The 19,634-nt window shown below is 36.2% G+C and overlaps 1 protein-coding gene across 4 annotated transcripts in view; it reads right to left on the bottom strand.

Annotated features, from left to right (window-relative positions):
* Positions 1–18,939, bottom strand: part of BRMS1L (BRMS1 like transcriptional repressor) — a 30,415-nt gene extending 11,476 nt beyond the window's left edge. Inside the window, exons 1-5 of one of the 4 annotated variants that reach the window (XM_072761432.1) lie at positions 18,177–18,454; positions 17,548–17,664; positions 15,142–15,232; positions 10,722–10,849; positions 8,882–8,961 (exon numbers count right to left, since the gene is read on the bottom strand). In XM_072761432.1, the coding sequence (XP_072617533.1) occupies positions 8,882–8,961; positions 10,722–10,849; positions 15,142–15,230 (297 nt within the window). In that variant the 5' untranslated portion in view covers positions 15,231–15,232; positions 17,548–17,664; positions 18,177–18,454. Of the gene's footprint in view, positions 1–8,881; positions 8,962–10,721; positions 10,850–15,141; positions 15,233–17,547; positions 17,665–18,176; positions 18,455–18,606 lie in introns of those variants that run through there. The other 3 variants (XM_026019031.2, XM_026019030.2, XM_026019029.2) reach the window with 3 other exon arrangements.
* Positions 18,940–19,634: the final 695 nt, after the last annotated feature.

Raw genomic sequence — 19,634 nt, 5'->3', positions numbered from 1 at the left:
AGCATCTCTGTGGAGAAGGGTAGACTTTCAAAGCTGAAAAATGATGGAAGGGTGCCTTGGTAGCACAGTTAGTTAAGCTGCCAACTCTTGATTTCAGCTCAGGTCATGATCTCAGGGTTGTGAGATGAGCCCTGCATTGGATTCCACACTCAGCAGGAAGTCTGCTTGAGATTCTCTCTCTCCTTCTCCCTCTGCACCCCCCTTCCTCTAAAAGGTACTGCTCTCTAAAATAAACAAATATTTGTAAAATTATGGAAGAGAAAGAATATCAATATATTTGTCTAAGTAAAAAATATTACTTGAAGATACATTGCTTTTATTTCTGACAATATAGACTACATATCCTCAAAACAAAAACAAAACTTCCCAACACACCTACACAGATATCCTAAATAAAATACCACAAACCTCTTTTTAAAGGTATAGTTAAGGGCAGCCCCGGTGGCACATAGAGGTTTAGCGCCGCCTGCAGCCCAGGGCATGATCCTGGAGACCCGGGATCGAGTCCCACATCGGGCTCCCTGCGTGGTGCCTGCTTCTCCCTCTGCCTGTGTCTCTGCCTCTCTCTCTCTAGTTGTGTCTCTATGAATAAATAAATAAAATCTTAAAAAAAAAATAAATAAAGGCATAGTTAAGCTCTTAAAAAAATTAAGAGATATCCTTACGGACCAAAAATAAACAAGGAGCAGGAAACCAGCTTGCTAACATGGTGCTGAAGCTCTGGTTTCCTTGAGGGTATTTGCTGGTGTTGGTAGAGGAATGGTTTTTAGTGGCTGTTTGGGAAAAAGAGAAAGATCTGGGGCCTAAGCAAAGTGAGGAACAAGAACTGGGATTCCTGCATAGCCCTGCAGGGTTATACCTTCAAAGAAAAGGCAGCCTAGAAAAGATTCACCTAAGGGAAATTGATCTGTGTTGGTTAGATAATCAATGGAAAAAAGGTTTTTTCTGATAATATGTCATCTTAGGCCTGACCTCTACATACTGTAGATTCAAATGTAGATAACTTGCATCTTCTAGGAAATTCCAAGCTAAAAAATTAAAATAGTCATGTGTTGTTGGCACACCAAAATGCCTATTTGAACAAACCTAGCAGAAATAAAACCAGATACTACCTGTAGAACTACATCCTCTGTCCAAGGATCACAGAATTCCTACCAATAAAGCCTGCTATAGTCCAGAATTATGAAATAGGAGATAAGCTATGAGGTTTGGCAGAAATTTGGAGAAAAAAACCCAGCAGAATTAGACTCTGAAGAACTTCAGATAATAATAGAGTAAAAAATATGAATTAAGTACTAAGAAATATGGAAGATAAAATGAGGACTAACATATGATTAATTCAAGTTCCAGAAGAAGGAAGCATAGAAAATGAAAGAAAGGCGATACCAGAAAAGATAGTATCTGAGAAATTTCCAGAACTAATGGAAAACAAATCCTTAAATTCAGAAAGCACAATAAATCTAACTAAGGAGAGAAAAATAATCTCTATGGAGACACATAGTAAAGAAACTGAAGAACAACAAAGAAGAGTATAAAAATAGTAAAAGGAAAGAAGAAAGCTATCTACAAATGATTACAGACTTCTAAAGAGACTGTGAAAAGTAAAATCCTAAAAATGTTGAGGAAATAATTATTATCCTACAACATTTTATCCTCCTAAATTGTCCTTCCAGAATTATTACAAAGAAAGTTATTTTGGACAAGTAAAAACTGAGCTTACCACCAAGGGACTCTCAGTGAAGAAATGCTTAGGATGTTCTTCAAGAAGCAAAAAAAGGAACTTGCAAGGCAGGGTTGCAACTCAAAAACAATGAGCAAAAAATTAGTAAAATATGCATAAACCTAAAAAGAACTAAATCTATGAGATCAAAATAATGCTTCACTTGAAGGATAAAAAAGCAAAATGGAACTAAAGTACTGAAAACTAACTTTTACTTTTTGGGAGGGAGTAACTAAAGGTAAGAGAGTTCAAGGGTCCTTTATAATTCAGGAAGAGGACAGAGTTATTAATATTTGATTCTAATGTAGATATGCATGCTGGAAATTTAAGCTAATCATAAAATATAGAAATAGTATAAACATATGATGCAATTTTTTTAAGTTTTTTTTTGAGAGAGAGACAGATAGTAACAGAGATAGCAACAGAGAGCACATGAGTGGGGGCTAGGGACAGAGGGAGAGGGAGAAGGTGAAGGAGGCTCCCCACTGAGCAGGGAGCCCAACGTGGGGTGGGATCCCAGGACCCCAAGATCACGACCTGAGCCAAAGTCAGAAGCTTAACCAACTGAGCCACCCAGGTGCTCCGTGATGCAATTTTTAAAACTCAATAAATCAAAAAAAAAAATTAAAAAAAAAAAAAAAAAAACTCAATAAATCACACATACCCAGGAAAGGTCAGGAAAGAATAAAAAAGGATAAAGCAGAAAAAATAGAACACACAAAAGAAGTTGGTATTATATAGCAAAATAATCACTACAAATATAATTGGACTAAATTTACTGATTAAAAGACAGGGATTCTTAAAATACGTTGTTTTTTTTTTTTTTTTAAGATTTTATTTATTTATGAGAAACACACACACACACACACAGAGGGAGGGGGAGAGACACAGGCAGAGGGAGAAGCAGGCTCCATGCAGGGAGCCCGACGCAGGACTCGATCCCAGGTCTCCAGGATCACACCCTGGGCTGAAGGCGGTGGGCGCCAAACTGCTGAGCTACTGGGACTGACCTTAAAATAGTTTTTAAATCAATACATGTCCTGTTTATTTATAAATAACACACCTAAAATATAGACCATAAAAACATTGGAGGAGAAAAAGGATAAAAAAACTTCTTATGAGGTAAGGGATGCCTAGGTGGCTCAGTCAGTTGAGCATCCAACTCTTCGTTTCTCCTCAGGTCATGATCTCAGGGTTGTGAGATCAAGCCCCATGTCAGGCTCCACACTCAGAAGGGAGTCTGCTTGAGATTCTCTCTCTCCTTCTCCTGCTGCCCCTCCACCTCCCCACTCTAAAACAAATAAATAAATCTTAAAAAAAAAAAACTTTTATCAGGCAAATGCCAGGCTAAATAAATCAAGAATAGCTAATTTAATTATCAGACAAAATAGACTTTAAGGCAAAAATCACTGTTACATAGAAAAGTACATTTAAAAAGGATACAATGCTAGAATTATTAAGAGATATACAAATTCTAAAATGAGTTTAATATAGCCTCTATATACTTTAATATAAAGCAAAAACTGATAGAAATATAAAGATATAAGAAATTATATAAAGCAAAAACTGGTAGAAATATAAAAAAATGAAAAATTAATAATACCATTTACAATAGCATCGAAAAGAACAAAATACTTAGGAATAAACTAAGAAGATGAAAGACTTGCATATTGAAAACTATGAAACATTAATAAAAAAAATTAAACACAAATAAAGGAAGACATGCCATGTTCTTAGATGGAAGACTTAAAATCATTAAAAAGTCCATACTACCCAAAGTGATTCACAAATTCAATGCAATCTCTAATCAAAATCCCAAAGGATCTTTTTTTACAGAAATATAAAAAAGCCTGAAATTAATATAGAACCACAACAAAAATACAAATAGCCAAAAAATTTTTGAGAAGGAAGAACAAAATGAGGTTTCACATTTCCTAATTTCAAAGTTTATTACAAAGCTATAGTAACAGTATGGTACTGGCATAAAGACAGGCATATACACCAATGAAAACAGAGCCCAGAAATAAACCCATGTACACATGGTCACCTAACCTTCAACAAGGGTGCAAAGAATAAATGGGGAAAGGCTAGTCCCTTCAGCAAATGGTACTGGGAAAACTGGACACCCACAAGCAAAAGAATGAAATTTGAACCTTACTTTTTACCATACACAAAAATGAATTCAAAATGGAGTAAAGATTTTTTTTTTTCAAAGGTTTAATTTTGAGAGCGAGCAAGCATGCATGATTGGTGGGACAACAAAAGGAGAGGAAGAGAGAATGTCAACCAGACTCCCTACTGAGTGTGGAGCTGATGTGAGGCTTGATCTCAGAACGGTGAGATCATGACCTGAGCTAATATCAGGAGTTGGACACTTAACCGACTGAGCCACCAGGTGCTCCAAAACAGATTAAAGATTTAAATGTAAAATCTGAAACTATAAAACTCCTAGGACAAAACTTAAAAAATAAGCTTCATGACATTGTTCTTGGAAGTGATTTCTTTAAATATGACACCAAAAGCACAGGCAACAAAAGCAGAAAGAAATAAGTGGGACTATATCAAACTAAAAAGCTTCTACATAGCAAAGGAACAATGAGCATGGAAAGGCAACCTACAGAATGGGAGAAAACATTTAAAAATCATTTACCTGATAAAGGGCTAATATCAAAAATATATAAGGAACTCAATTTAAAAATCGGCAAAGAACTTGAACAGACCTTCCTCCAAAGAAGACAGACAAATGGCCAAGATGTACCTGAGAAGATGCTCAACATTGCTATTCAACAGAAAAATCCAAATTAAAATCACAGCATGTGGGGCACCTGGGTGCCTCCACTGGTTGAGTCGGACTCTTGGTTTCCACTCCAGTTATGAACTCAGGGTCATGAAATTAAGTCCCTCACTGGACTCTGCACTCAACATGGAGTCCACTTGAGATTCTCTCTCTCTCTCACTCTGCCCCTTCCCACACTCGAGCATACAAGTGCTGGTGAGGATATGGAGAAACTGAAACCCTTGTGCACAGGTGGTAGGAATGTAAAATGATGTGGTTTTACTATGAAAAACAGTATGGAGTTTCCTTAAAAAATTAAAAATAGAGCTATATGATTTAGCAATCTGACATCTGAGTATATTCCATAAAAAAACTGAAATCAGGATCTCAGAGATTTGCACTCCCATGTTCACTGCAGCACTAATCACAGTAGCCAAGATGGGAAAAACAACCCAAATGCACATTGAAGGCCGAATGGATAAAGAAAATATGGTATATATATATATATATATATATATACACACACACACACAATGAAACACTATTTAGTCTTTAAAAAAATTAGGAAGTCCTGCCATATGCTACAACATGGATGAAGCCTGAGGACATGAGGCTAAGTGATATAAGCCAGTGACATAGGGACAGATGTTGCATGCCACTGGATATACAAACTAGTCAAACAGAGAAGCAGATAGTAGCATGGTTGCCAAAGGCTAGGGAGGTGGGGAAATAGAGAGTTGCTGTTCAGTGGGCATAAAGTTTGTTATGCTTCATGATTAAGTTCTAGAGGTCTGTACCAATAGTTAACAATATTGTATTGCACTCTTAACATTTGTTAAGGGGGTAGATGTAATGTTAAGTGTTCTTAGCACAGTTAAAAAAAATTTTTTAAAGAAGAACGTAAGAAAAAGATAAAAGAAATTCCATAGGAGATAAGTTTTAGCTGGGAGCTCTGGAATGAGCATTCAGTTTCCAGGACTATACCATCCTTTTTGATCAAAGGAATCCAGGACAGTGCATAGTGGGGCATCTCATCATCAGTACCTTTGGCCTCCAGATCCGAAACGGTGAATGACTTTACTATTGTGAAAAGAACAATATGTGGATTTTCTTAGGACATAAAGAAGAAAATAACAGAAAAAAATAAAGAATTAACAAACCCACCATCATACAGAGAATTCTAACACACCTCCCTCAGTAACTGAAAGATCAGGCAAACAAAAAAATAAGGAAACAGTAAGTCCATATTTATGTAAATAAGTGAATTTAAAGTGTTACAAGGAATGAGATGAGATATTTGCATAGTTTCAAAGTACTTCTCCCCAAAATACTTATTAATCACAATGTGAAAAAAATGAGTGTACTAGAGAAACCTGGAAGACAGCACTTCAATCAAGTGATCAAAGTATATATCACCATATCATAATTGTGTGCTGCCTGATAGAATTTAGTGAGAACACATCACTACTGTGATATTCTTACTGAGAGGCAAAACCCAACTCTAATCATGAAGAAATAGACCAATTCAAAATGAACATTTTACATAATAACTGGACTGAAATTTTAAATTTGTAAAGATCACAAAAGTCAAGGCAGACTGAAAAATTGTTCTACATTGAAGAAACTAATGACATGATAACTAAATGTAAAGACAAAGACAATAAGTATTCTCAATAGGATCTCTGCTATAAAGAGTGCTGCTGAGACAACTGCTCAAACTTAAATGGGGTCTGAGGATTAGCTGGTAGTAATATCAATGTACATTTCCTGATTTTGATGATTGTAGTATTGTTATAGAAGAGAATGACTCTCGTTTGTTGTATTCAGGGGTGATGGGGCTCATGTTGCCAACTCAATCTCATGTTCACCAGAAAAGTTCTTTTCTATAAGTATGAGATTGTTAAAATATATATACCATAAAGACAAGATGTACTAAGCACTCATGGAACTGATAATTGCAATCTTAAAAATATATTTCTATGAAAGAGAAAAATATGGGATATTCCTAACTCATTTTATGGATCTTGAAAACAAATCAAGGACAGTATGAGACTTAAAAATTATGGGACACCTGGGTGGCTCAGCAGTTGGGCATCTGCCTTTGGTTCAGGGCGTGAGGCCAGAGTCCCAGGATCGAGTCCCACATTGGGCTCCCTGCATGGAGCCTGCTTCTCCCTTTGCCTGTGTCTCTGCCTCTCTTTCTCTGTGTCTCTCATGAATAAATAAATAAAATCTTAAAAAAAAAAAAAAAAGTTAGGGCAGCCCCAGTGGCTCAGCAGTTTAGCGCCACCTTCGGCCGGGGGTGTGATCCTAGAGACCCAGAATCGTGTCCATCAGGTTCCCTGCATGGAGCCTGCTTCTCCCTCTGCCTGTGTCTCTGCCTCTCTCTCTCTCTCTCTCTCTGAGAGAGTCTGTCATGAATAAATAAATAAAATCTTTAAAAAAAAAAATTAAATCCTACTGGCAAGCATAGAAATAAAGCATCTAAACAAAATATTAGCAAACTGAATCTGTTAACTCATAAGAAAAATAGTCATTCCAGGAATCCAAGGATGGCTTAACATTAGAGAAAAAAAAAACATGATTAATTCAATAGATGTAGACGAAGCATTTAATAAAACCTAACAACCATTCCTGGTAAAAACCAAAAACAAACAAAAAAAAACAATACTTAAAAAACAAGAATTAAAGTAAATTCCCTTAACTTGATAAAAAGAGCATTTATCAAAACCCAACAGTTAACATCATACTTATTGGAAAACCATAAGCAACATTCCCTTAAAATCAATAACACAACCGCGATCTGCTTTCACTGCTTCTATTCCATGATGTTCTATTTCCACTAAGACAAGTAAAACAAGTAAGAGAAGGATTAGAATGGAAAAAACAAGCTGCCATTTTTCACCAATGATGTTATTATCTATATGGAAAATCTAAGAATCTATAATTAAATTATTAGAATTAAGAAGAGGTAGACAAGAAGGTTGGATATATTATCAATATACAAAATACTTTTCTTATACAGCAATAGGAAATAAACAGTAATTTTTTAAAAGATGTTATTAAACAAAAAATTTTAAAAATAACAAGTGTAAGAGCAAAGTAAAATTATCAGTTTATTGAGTTATCAAGACTTACTAGACTGAAAGCAGTAAAAAACATATTATGCTATCAGTGTAGAAATAGTCAAACAGATGAATGGAACAAATTAGAACAGCCAGAAACAAGCTGCCAGGTAAGTGGACATTTGATATTAAAAAAAAAAAAGAGAGAGAGATGGTGGGAAAAAGATGGAATTGCTGATTCATGGTAAAACAATGGTGTATAGAATAGTGTTGACATCACCTATCCATATGCAAAAAAAAAAAAAATTAGGTCCATACTTCATAACACACAAAAATTAATTAGAGGTAGGTTAGCAATCTAAATATTAAAAAGCGAAATTTCAACCTTTGAAACGAAAATACATCTTTTTATCTCAAAGTGGGAAAGACACAAAAAGCACATACCATAAAGGAAAAATGACAAATTCAGCTACATTAGAATATAAAATTTTTGTTCATCATGTCATCAAAAAGGGTGAAAAGGCATCCCATTGTCTGGGTAAAAATATTTGCAAAGCATCTGTATTTAGAATATATAAAGAACCTCTACAGTCAATGAGAAAAATAGTAATAGCCCAAACAAAGGCAAAAGATTTGAACAGGCACTTCTTAGGAAAACAAATCCAAGCAGCCAGTAAACATCAAAAAGATGTTTCAGCTCAGTTGTAATCAAGAAAATGAAAAAAAGACATTCCATCATTTTATATCTATCTACTCTTGGCATTTTAATGATTTACAAAAATATAGTAAAATAAAATAACAAATTAAGGTAAGAATCATGATAGAACTTGTTCTCTTACTTCCAAGAGTATATTTATAACTTGTCTACGTTATATAAAAACTTATCTGTGAAATCAGGAGGTTTTTAAAACACTATTCCAATAGAGAACACAAAGAAAAAATACATCAATTTTTCCCCATAAATAGAAAATTCTGCCCTAAGATGTGGAAATGTTTTGAGTCTTAACTTGAATATTATATTAATTGCACTAATATTCTCCGCAATGCCAAATGATATGATCATTACAAAGTCTTTTTAAGGTAGCAGTTGCAAAACTAAAATTATCTCACTTAGTTCTTTTTCTATCGTCCCTTCTTTGTGTCCTACTTCCAATAAGGCTTCCACTGCAACTGTATTTAAAAAAAAAAATTCACACAAGTGAGAAGCTAAAGTACGATTTAATTTTGTTTCATTTATTTTATTTACTTTTTAAACTACTGCACTCAGAAAGAGACTTGAAGAGTTGAAATTAGCTTAAAAGTTAAGTAAAATAACAGTACCTCACAATGCTGGCGAGAGGCTTGAATTTCACATTCATATTTGTTCTTTACAGATTCTAAGCAGAGCTCTCTATAGATTCCTGCAACCAAACACAATCACTCTGATTATGTTAGCAGTAATGAGTTTCATTATCCCTTCCCTACAAGAATTCTGTCTGACTGTATTTTATAAGATGAATCAGGAAGAAATTGACAAATGATTCTAACTTAATCTTTAAAAACTAAAAATAAAAAGGCTCAGTTAAAATATATATCAAAACAGACTAGAGAACTAAGAATTTAAGAACTAGGAAGAAACTACAATGCAAATTTTAGTTCTTATAAAGAATACTCCTGAAGTGTTTGATAGAGAATGATCAAAATGAAAATAAAACTCCTTTCCTGCGAAAAGTAATCTCTCAGGACTCATAACGGAAATAGTCAATAAACTCTGGTTTCATTCATCATATATTCTCAAAGTAACAAGTGGATACCATACCCAACAAAACCACTATTTTTTTAAGTATTTTTTATTTTCAGAGTCCAAAGCTTCCAAGAAGATTAAATGTACAAACTGATTATAACAAAATGTATAAACTGATATGATGTTTGAGTGCTCCTAACAGGGTTTTATCTAGAGAATGGATGCTCAAGAGAGTTTACTTAGAGCTACCAAGATAATAGTATAAAGTAGGCAACATGGCATGCAAAACACTGTCACAAAAACAGCAAACACAGAGCTTTAGATACATATACCAAACTCAGTGCCACAGTTGACCCTAGAAATGTGATTTTTCTTGTCCAGTAAAGGCATGAGACTATGCCATTAGCTACACATTCACACACACTATTCTTTGTACAATCAAAAAGTAAATGAATGAGGCCACAGAGTAGAAAAGTGAATAACAGACTCAAGTACTATTTCCTAAACATCCAGTAAGTCTCACTTAGTTCTTTTAGAATGTCAAAGAATATTAAGGACTTTGTTTATTTTTCAGGGTCCTAAGCCAATGCACAAAGACAGCAAATTAAGTATCACATTACCTACATATGTAAATATTAAGCACTCACGAATAATATTTGGCTTATGGTAGATTTAGTACAAAAAGAACTTATAATGAACAATGCCTTAGGTATTACATAATAGGTGCAGGAGGATCAATTAGTTCCCTCAAAAAGAAAAGAATCAGCATATCATTAGTTAAAATTCAGTCTTAGTGTAACTATGAATAACCATAAGTGATCTTCAAATAGATGTGTCTTTTGTCATGAGTGCTAGGGCACAGTTCTGAGGCTGGATCCCAACAACCAGAAGACTGAAATTTAACCACACAAGTATAGTATTTCTTCATTTATTTATAGCCACAAATGAATGACCAAACTTACCAACAAAAAAAATTATCATTAAAATATAGGATTGAACACTAATTCCCTATTCCATAACATCCTGACCAAACATTTTGTAGGTGTTTTTATAAATTAAAAAAAAATCCTATCACTCTTATAGATGAAAGTACTAAAAGCACTTAAATTGAATCTTAATTTATCTAACAAGAAATTAAACTAAAATAGTAACATTTGCTCTTAATAAAAGAATCATGTTTCTAATTGTTTTACATGTGGAAGTATCTTCTCAACAACACTGTGAGCAATCTGAGGACTTTTTTTTTTTTTGTCTCCCACAGCAACAGAGGAAAGCAAAAGGCATTTAATAAAATAATTGTGGGCTGAGTGAAATACTCTGTTCACTATAAATAAATTTGTGATTTCATTAACAAGAAACACTCACTTGACAAATACCTTTCAAGTCTAGTGAAGAGTTCATATTCTACTATATGGAAAAGATGTTTCACTTTCCTACCTGCTACCTTTGTACGAATTTGCATATTTTCTTGTAAAGTTGCCAGTGGTTCCAAATATTCTGGTGCTTTTCCAGCTATGACTTCTTGTAGTTTTGCATCCACCTGACTTAATCGTTCTTTATAAAGTCTTAACAAAGCAAAAATTAAAATATTAATTTTAAAAGCCCAACAAAGGCTAACAATTTACCATTTCTACACATTCTCTCTTCCTAATATCATTCATATACTAATAACCTACCAAATGTATTTTTGTCTTAATCTTAAGTGAAAAACTCAGTTACATTATTTGGCTTTATGTACATAATCACAAAGTAGATATTTTTCTTTTTTTTAGATATATCATTCTTTAATGATTAATTCACCATACAAAAAATACAACTAAGATACTACTTTTTTGCACTCTAGATCTTTGGTTTTGTTTTAACTGCAGAACAATAAATCAATTCTAGGAGAAAGGGTCATTTAAATACTGAGTTTAAAAGAAACAAAGAAATCATTTTAAATAATTTAGATATAGGCATTACTAGTTGTCAAAATAAATAATTCTCTAGCTTCTCTCCATCTTTCCAGAAAAGGAGTCCATGTTATATTTGGCCTACGGTTTTTACAAAGAGGAAATAAAATGATGGAGGTAAAAAATAAGGCTACAGAACTTGTGATCTGGCATATCCAGTTTGTCTGAACTGCAAATGAAAAAGCTATAACAAAAGGAGTTGCTCAGCGGATGCGGAAAATGAAAACTGGGGTAGGGAACCCCTGTTGCTGTATTTATGAATTTACATACAAATACCCTAATTTGCCAGCTGTCATACCAATAACTTTACCCTGATTATCAATGATTGAGTACTTGTGACAAATCAATGTTTATTTTTGGCAATAATCCTAAAGAATAGAACTCTTTTTAACAGGAAGATGTGGCACACCTAGGTGGTTCAGCGGTTAAGTGTCTGACTTCGGGTCAGAGCGTGATCCTGGAGTCCCTGGATCAAGGCCCACATCCAGCTCCCTGCGTGAAGCCTGCTTTTCCCTCTGCCTATGTGTCTGCTTCTCTGTCTCTCATGAATAAATAAATAAAATCTTTAAAAAAAAATAACAGGAAGATGTTTACATTGCCATTCTTTATGAAAGGCACTTTTAATTCTGGCTTTATGGCATTTTAAGGATAGCCTAAAAATTTCAAAGCAGATTAACCATTCAAGATCACGGAGGTGCCTGGGTGGCTCTGTCAGTAGAGCATCCAACTCTTGATTTCCACTCAGGTCATGATCTCAGGTTTGTGAGATGGAGCTCCACACAGGGCATGGAGCTTGCTTAAGATTCTTTCTCTTCCTCCCCCTCCCCCTGCTCATGTGCATTCTCTCTCTCTCAAAATAAAACACAATTTAAGATTATTTTGTAAACTCTTTTTTTTTTCTTTTTGGCCACTCACTACTTTATCATAGTTGAATGAAGAATATGTCGTAAGAAAGGCATGTAGTAACTGCTAAAAGAAACCACTGATTATGCTTGTAGGTGTTAGTGTAACTAGCAATTGGCTTTTGAAAACATTAGAGTACCTGGCTTTCATATAAAATTCTCTTTCCTCTTAAAAATAGAAACCAATACAATTAAGATAATCAGGGAGGGGGATGGGGATGGGTTAAATAGGTGTAGAGGTTAAACGGTACATTGTGATGAGCACCAGGTGATGTATGGAATTGTTGAAGCACTAATATGGTACACCTGAAACTAACGTAACACTGTATGTTAACTCATATAACACTGTATGTTAACCAGAATTAAAATAGACACCATCAATATTGGGGTTTATAACTGATTATAATCAGCATAAAGATTTATATGATGGTTCTGAAGGAATTGAGTAAGTTTGGGTGTTAATACAATAAGTTTTTTTTAAACAAAAATGAAAAAAATATCTGAGTTAACTGCCAATAATACATTATCATCTCTGGGTTAAATTTTTCTAAAACTCAAGATACGATGATAAACAAATGTGTAAATTCAGAAAACTACAACATAATACTTATAGTTTTTGAGATCATAAATATAACTTTAGGCAAAATGCTAAAAATGTGAGACAAATGATGACTGCATCTGAAAAACATCAAACTTAAAATATCAATAAGGTATCCCAGATAGGTGAATAGCAGCTTAAATGAACAGGATATGTGAATTAACAACATTCAATTAACTACCTTTCTAAAAGAATAGATTCCTCAAAATCAGTATCATTTCAACAACCTTGGAATTCAGATATAAACTCCTCAAAGGCAAGAATCAGGGGTTCCTTACCAACAACCACAATACTATTCAGAGTAGATGCCCAATTCATTTTTATTGGCTATGGAACATTGAAATAAATGGAAACTTAGGTGACGTAAGTTCCTCTATCTTCTTAAGGAGGTGGAAGAATTTTCCACCAGCATACAAACTGCAGATGATGGATTTTCCGCCCTGTGAAGGGAGTGCTATTTATGTCCTATGGTGCTAGAACAGAAGAAGCAGGATAACATGTTGTTGTTGTTATTGTTTTATTATATTTCCCACCTCTTCTAAGGAGGATTTGAGACAGCTTACAGAGGTGTACACTACAACAGGATAAAAATAGCAATGAGGCAACTGGGGCAGATGAAAAAATAAGATAATTATAAACCTGGTATGAAGAGTAATTATTTCTAAAACATACTTCTGAATTCCAAGTCCTTGAGAAAGAATCCTATTAACAGTGGTAACAGGTCTCCTTTTAATACTTTCTGAGATGAATGAGGCTGGTGGGGGGACCTGGCTGGTGGTCATAATGAGCCACGAGAAAGCAAAAATCAAGGCAACTGCCAGCCTCAAGATGAACAAGATTAAGTTTAAAGAGTGACAAGCTGCAAAGTGTTCCTTTGTAATATATTATACTAGAACTAAACAATAATTTTCATTTCTTGGATAACCATAAAATATACTTTAAAAGCTCAACAGGTATATCTTAATTAATTGTTTGAGAATTATTCATTCATGGCTTACCTGTACTAAAATACAAAAATATAAATTTGCTTCCTCTTGTCCAGAATGATCCTGGATGAACTTTCCATGTTGCCCAAATAATGGATCCTCTGTGGATCCAAACTAATTTTAATTTAAAATTAATAATGTAAATCTTTAGAATAAAAAAATGATGTTTTTTAAAGCCAAAATTTTAAACTTTGGATTATTTATATTAATTTGTTGCACATTAGCTTGAAACATTTATATATTCACCTCTCATACCAATAAAAGTTAAGACCAGAAATGGCATAAACGGCAGGATTCATTTGGTAAATAAATTTGTCCCCTTTTAGTCTGGCAACTCCAGATATTAAACATGTTTTCATCTCTTCTTTGGACCTCTCTAGGGAAGAAGTGGAACAAAATAAGCAGCAAAATTATGAAGAATTCATGAAGAGCCAGCTTCTGAATGAATTAGGATGTCCAGATTCTCAGAAGTTTCTTTCATTTACAATTCCAATATGTAGCTATGCCCCATGACCTTGCCAGCAAGTTCCAAAGTAAAAGCTCTTTTTTTTTTTTTAAATCTTCATCTATTCTGTTCTCTCAAACCACTACGGCTCATTCTTGTGTAAGTAATTGTTCATAAGAGTTCTGGTATTACGAAGAGGGGGTAGAAAACAGTATCTAATAAGCACCCGTTATGTGCCAGCCAAGACTAAGAATTTCACATACTGTTCATACAATCCTCACAGTTAATAATAAAAAAGCTACTATTAGACCTTTTTAACCTCTGAAGAAAGCCTGGGTTCAGAGCCTATGTTCTTTCTATTCTGTATTTCCTCCAAAGTAATGTGCCCTCCAAAGTAATGTGCCTCCAAAGTAGAAGGACACCATAGTACTTAGAGGCAGAAGACCTGGCTTAGTTTAGCACTTTCTGATGAACTATGGGCAAATCACTTCACTCTTCTGACATCAATTTTCTCACAGGTAAAATGGAGATAAAGCTATCTTCCAACCTTACAGAGCTGCTGCAAAAAGCAAACTAAATAATGTGAAAACATGTATGTACTATCCAATGTTGATATAATCATTAAGCTATTTTGGGGAAATATTCTCTTCTTCTAAGATTTTTAAAAATGCTATCTTTATCCAATTACTTAAAGAAAAAAATGAAGCAGATTAGAAACAAAGGTGCAACCCAGGAGAAACATTTTAATTACCCATATACATATAATAATCTTATTATACCTCCCCAAAAACCTGCCTCAAAACCCTTAGTTAATGAGATCTTCAGCAGAAAAACTATAGTTGAAGCCTCCTTCAGATCAGTCTCATAAAATACAAAAGGAAACTAGTTCAGAGTGAATATAATTTCTCTTGTGCTAATATACACATGACATGATTGAGATTCAGTGACAATGACCTTCTGACATTACTACTTACTGATCCTTGAGATCGGTAAACTGTTTTTCTAGATTGGACATTTCATCTAAACATTCCATTCTTCTTCTTTCACAGTCTTCATCATCCATTTCTGTTAATAAAAGGCAAATAGCAAAGAAGAAATTAATTTTATGTTCCAAATTATCTGAATGTTAGTTCAAATGGTAAAAAACAAAACAAAAAACCACACACACAAAACTATAATATGAAGTTAGATATGCAAGGCTTATATTAAGCCTTAAGAGAAAAGGGTTGCCTGGGTGCTCAGCAGTTGAGCGTCTGCCTTCGGCTCAGGGAATGATCCCAGGTTCCTGGGATCGAGCCTGACTTTGGGCTCCCTGCATGAAGCCTGCTTCTCTCTCTGCCTATGTCTCTGCCAGTCTTTCTCTATGTCTTTCATGAATAAATAAATAATGTTTTTTAAAAGCCTTTAGAGAAAATAAACATTTATCCAAAATAATTTCCACTACAGATTTCAGCTTAAAGTACAAATGACAGTTAAAGCTATAGCAATCTCTAGACCTTCTTATTTTTACTCATTTTTAAATCATTTTAAAGAGCTGACATCAAGCTATACTATATGAAGTAATTAATCCATTCTGGGCTTATTTTCCATCAACTCCACAGAACTTAAGCACCAAAATGATTATGTCCATTAAAGAATATTGCTCAAAAACACTTTTGGAATTCTTTCAGAACTGCTTACATGACTGATTTGCCAGTCACATAAAAAGAAAACTAATCTCATTCTATTTACCACAAGATATCTTAGTCTCCTACTCAGATTCTCATTGTTCCCTCTCCCCAAAATATTGTGAGAAAAAAAGGAAAATGAAGAGAAAAACAAGCAAACTTTTCAAGTAAAGCAACTGTTAATCAGCAGCTCTCTTCCTATATTCCTTATCTTCTATTTTTACATCACATATATTCAGCACTTCAAGATAAGTGAAACACAAGATGATCTGCATCTTGATCTGCAAATAAACGTCAAACTATGTGAAAGAATTGTTATGTTCAGTTATTTTCAAACAGCAAGTAACTATAGAGTTCATTTCTTTTAACTTTCCTAACATTAAAATTATTTCTGGCTCTTAATAGGTTACTCCTTGGCTATTTAAAACTTGGTCCCTCAAGATGACTCATTTTCCAGTATCTCTGGATAGTAGAGTTTATTTTGTAGCTTTAGGATCTGCTCAGTACCATTGTTTGAGAAGAACAAAACTGGAAGTTTAACATGAAAGACATATGGCAGGAAAGAAATGCTTTCACAAGAAGCAAAACTGCATAATTTAAGTGATGTCCTTGCACTTCAAAATTTTGACTTGTAATTCAAATTATTATTACATGCTTCAAAATTAAATTGTCCATTATTAATTGGGATAGAATAAAAATCAGTGAAAAATTACAAAAGCCAGCGTAAAAATTAGGGAGAACTTAAACAAATAGATTTGTTTAGATCTCATTTCGTGAGATCCTAGTTCTCATCAAAAAAACAAAGAACAGGGGATCCCTGGGTGGCGCAGCGGTTTGGTGCCTGCCTTTGGCCCAGGGCGCGATCCTGGAGACCTGGGATTGAATCCCACGTCGGGCTCCCGGTGCATGGAGCCTGCTTCTCCCTCTGCCTGTGTCTCTCTCTCTCTCTCTGTGACTATCATAAATAAACTTAAAAAAACAAAGAACACTTGAAGATCAAATGTTCTACAGATCTAGAAAATGTATTTACGTACAGCCTAGATGTTCTTTCTCTGTACTGCTCACTTTTGAAATCTCACCCACTTTGATGGCTAGGCAGATGACTTCCAAATTATGCTTCTAATCCCAGCCAGGTTCCAATGCCACATTTCCAACTGTCAACTGACACTCTGAAGTAAATATACCACCATCACCTCATAAACAACATGTCTGAAATACTCTATCTTGCATCTTCATCTCAAATTTTTCACTTTTCTATTCCCATTTATGCTACTACCATTTTCCCTGTACCTGGGCTTTTCCTCCTACCTTCACTCCTAAACTTGCATACATCAATTCTGTTTTGTGCCTTTTGGGAAATCTTTCACATTTGTATCTTCTTTTCCTTTTCTAGTTCAGGTCCTTCTTCCAACAAAACTGGTTTCTCACTGTTTTAAGCCTTAAGCTCTAGCCTTTGCACTTTTTCTTATATTCCTCCCAATCCAACATACCACCCGAATTCATACCATCCAAATTCTATACATCCTCCAAAATAATTAAAGTAAGCCCACTTTTTCAACTAGCCTTTGCTGGCCACCCTATTCTGAAAAGATTTCCTCTGCCTCTGAAATCCTATAGCATTGTTTACAGGTAAGTATTCATTTGGCAGTTTACTCAAGTACTGATTTATGACAGCTGTTTAATTGAGATCAGATCATAACTATTTATTTATACCTCATACTGAGTGGTGCCCAATGCAGCTCAAGGAAATCACTCATAAATGCCTATTTGGAGATGGCTAATTTATTGATTGAAATTACATCCTTTCATGGAGACCTTTGAAAGAGAAACCTGAAAAAAAGAGGGTGTCAGGGCAATAACAGACCATCATCAAATCCTCGCTTTACACGGCCAAAATCAGGCCAGGACAAATTAAAGTTTCATCCTCGTCAAATGGAAAGAAGAAAAATAATACAGGCAATCACATATCCCATTTCTTTTTTTAATAACCATCCTAAAAGTTTGCAAAATTGACCTTGATATTAATCTGCCCTCCGACCCAAAAAACCTGAAGCAGCCCGAAATTAGAAAAGGTCGCAGGAATAAAGATTTGGAAAATTTCAGAGCTGCCCCAAATCGGCCAATTTATAAGCATATATGAAGACCCAAAACCACCCCTTATGTGGGCTCTCCTCTAGTCTTGCAAAGTTCAGACAGATGCTGTAAATGGGACAGCTCCAAGTCAGCCCCCGCAAGAGTGCTAATGTCAAGTGTTGACTGACAGGCTTGGAAACTGCGATTAACAAATTCTAAATCAGCAAGAGCCAGCACAAATCTAACTAATCTCGGCCCTGACAACCCACCCATGTTGAGAAGGGTTGGAAAGATTAAAAAAAAGAAAAGAAAAAGGAAAGAAGTCGGTGGTCTGGGGCCACGAGGCATTTCCAAGGTCTTCCAAACAAGCTGCGGGGCATTTCCCGCTCTGGTCCAGTCCCGGGCACTGCCCGGAGGTCCCCTGGGCGGGTCCGACGGCGAGCAGGGCGGCGCAGCGTCTCGGAGCTGGGCGAGCCCAGGCCCGCGCCCGGTCCCGCCCCGCCAGCAGGGACCCGCCTGGAGCCAGGCAGCGCCCCACGACGAGTCCGGGTGCTGCCGAGGGCCGGGAGCCAGTCTCCGCCCCTTCCCTCTCTCCCCGCCCCGCACTCCCAGCAGGACGCAGCTGCCCGGCGTGCGGAGAGCGGCCTGTCGTGCGCCCCGCGCGAGGACTCCGGCTCCCGGCCCCGCTGGCTTGCACACCTGAGCTATCTCCATCCTCGGAGACCGACGAGCTTTCCGTGTCCTCCTCCTCTGAGCTGCTCCCCTCGTTTTCGGCGTAGTCCACCTCCATCTCATCGTGATGGTTCGTCTCCTTCTTATCCCCTCGGGAATGGACTGGCATTTTCCAGCCGCGCCGTCGCTTCCCACTCCCGGCGCCCAGCCCAGCCACCGCCGCTTCAATGAAGGGCGCGCCGAACGCCCCGACCCACCCAGCGGCCGAGCGCGTTCTGAACCCCCTCAGCTCCTCCCCGCCCCCGGCCCGTGCCTCACAACCTAACCCGCAGGCTCTGAGCTGGGAGCTCTGCCATTGGTGGAGGCAGTCCTCCGAGCCGGGGGGGTGGGGCTTCCCCTGCTCCGGGATGGTTGGTTGCCCGTAATTACGGCGCGGCCTTGCAATGTGTGTCGGGAGTCGTAGTCCTTACTGCTCAGCCCTGCAGGGGCTGCCGCCTTCCAAGCTTCAGCAACCCTGTTCACTTCTTGCTTGTGGACTTCAAGTCCCACAAGGCACAAAACCTGACAGACTCGCTCGCAGTTTATAAACTAAACAGAAACAGATTGTGTGAATTTGGACTGTATTTATTCTTTTCCCGCCAAATGATTGTCCAAGCTCCAATGCTATCCAAGATGTTACTGTCAGATGTGAAAAGGTCTTTTGCCTGAGGGTTTTCCTCCTTTCTTTGAGCCTGGAGGAACTGGAGAAACTTCCACCTAAGCACCTTTATTATCGTTAATAAGCTTTTTAATTAATAAGTGCAGACGATGACTTGTACTTTTTATGTTGCACAAAAATCTTTAAGCCGTTCTTGAAACACTTGCAATCAACAATATAGAAAGGGAGGAAGTTTTATCTTGCCATTTTCATCAAGTATTTTTTGCATTCATTTTTTTTTTTACTACATACAGCCTGAAGATGCCACTAGGCTTGATTTAACTTAAATTTTCGATGAAAAATACATAGTTGACTCAATGAAATGTTAGATTTTCTCAATCATGGTAAAATAGACAAG

This window comes from Vulpes vulpes, chromosome 6, assembly GCF_048418805.1.
Source record: "Vulpes vulpes isolate BD-2025 chromosome 6, VulVul3, whole genome shotgun sequence".
Taxonomy (NCBI): domain Eukaryota; kingdom Metazoa; phylum Chordata; class Mammalia; order Carnivora; family Canidae; genus Vulpes; species Vulpes vulpes.
The sequence above is the reverse complement of the archived record's forward strand: the minus strand, read 5'-3'. Positions and strand labels throughout refer to the sequence as shown.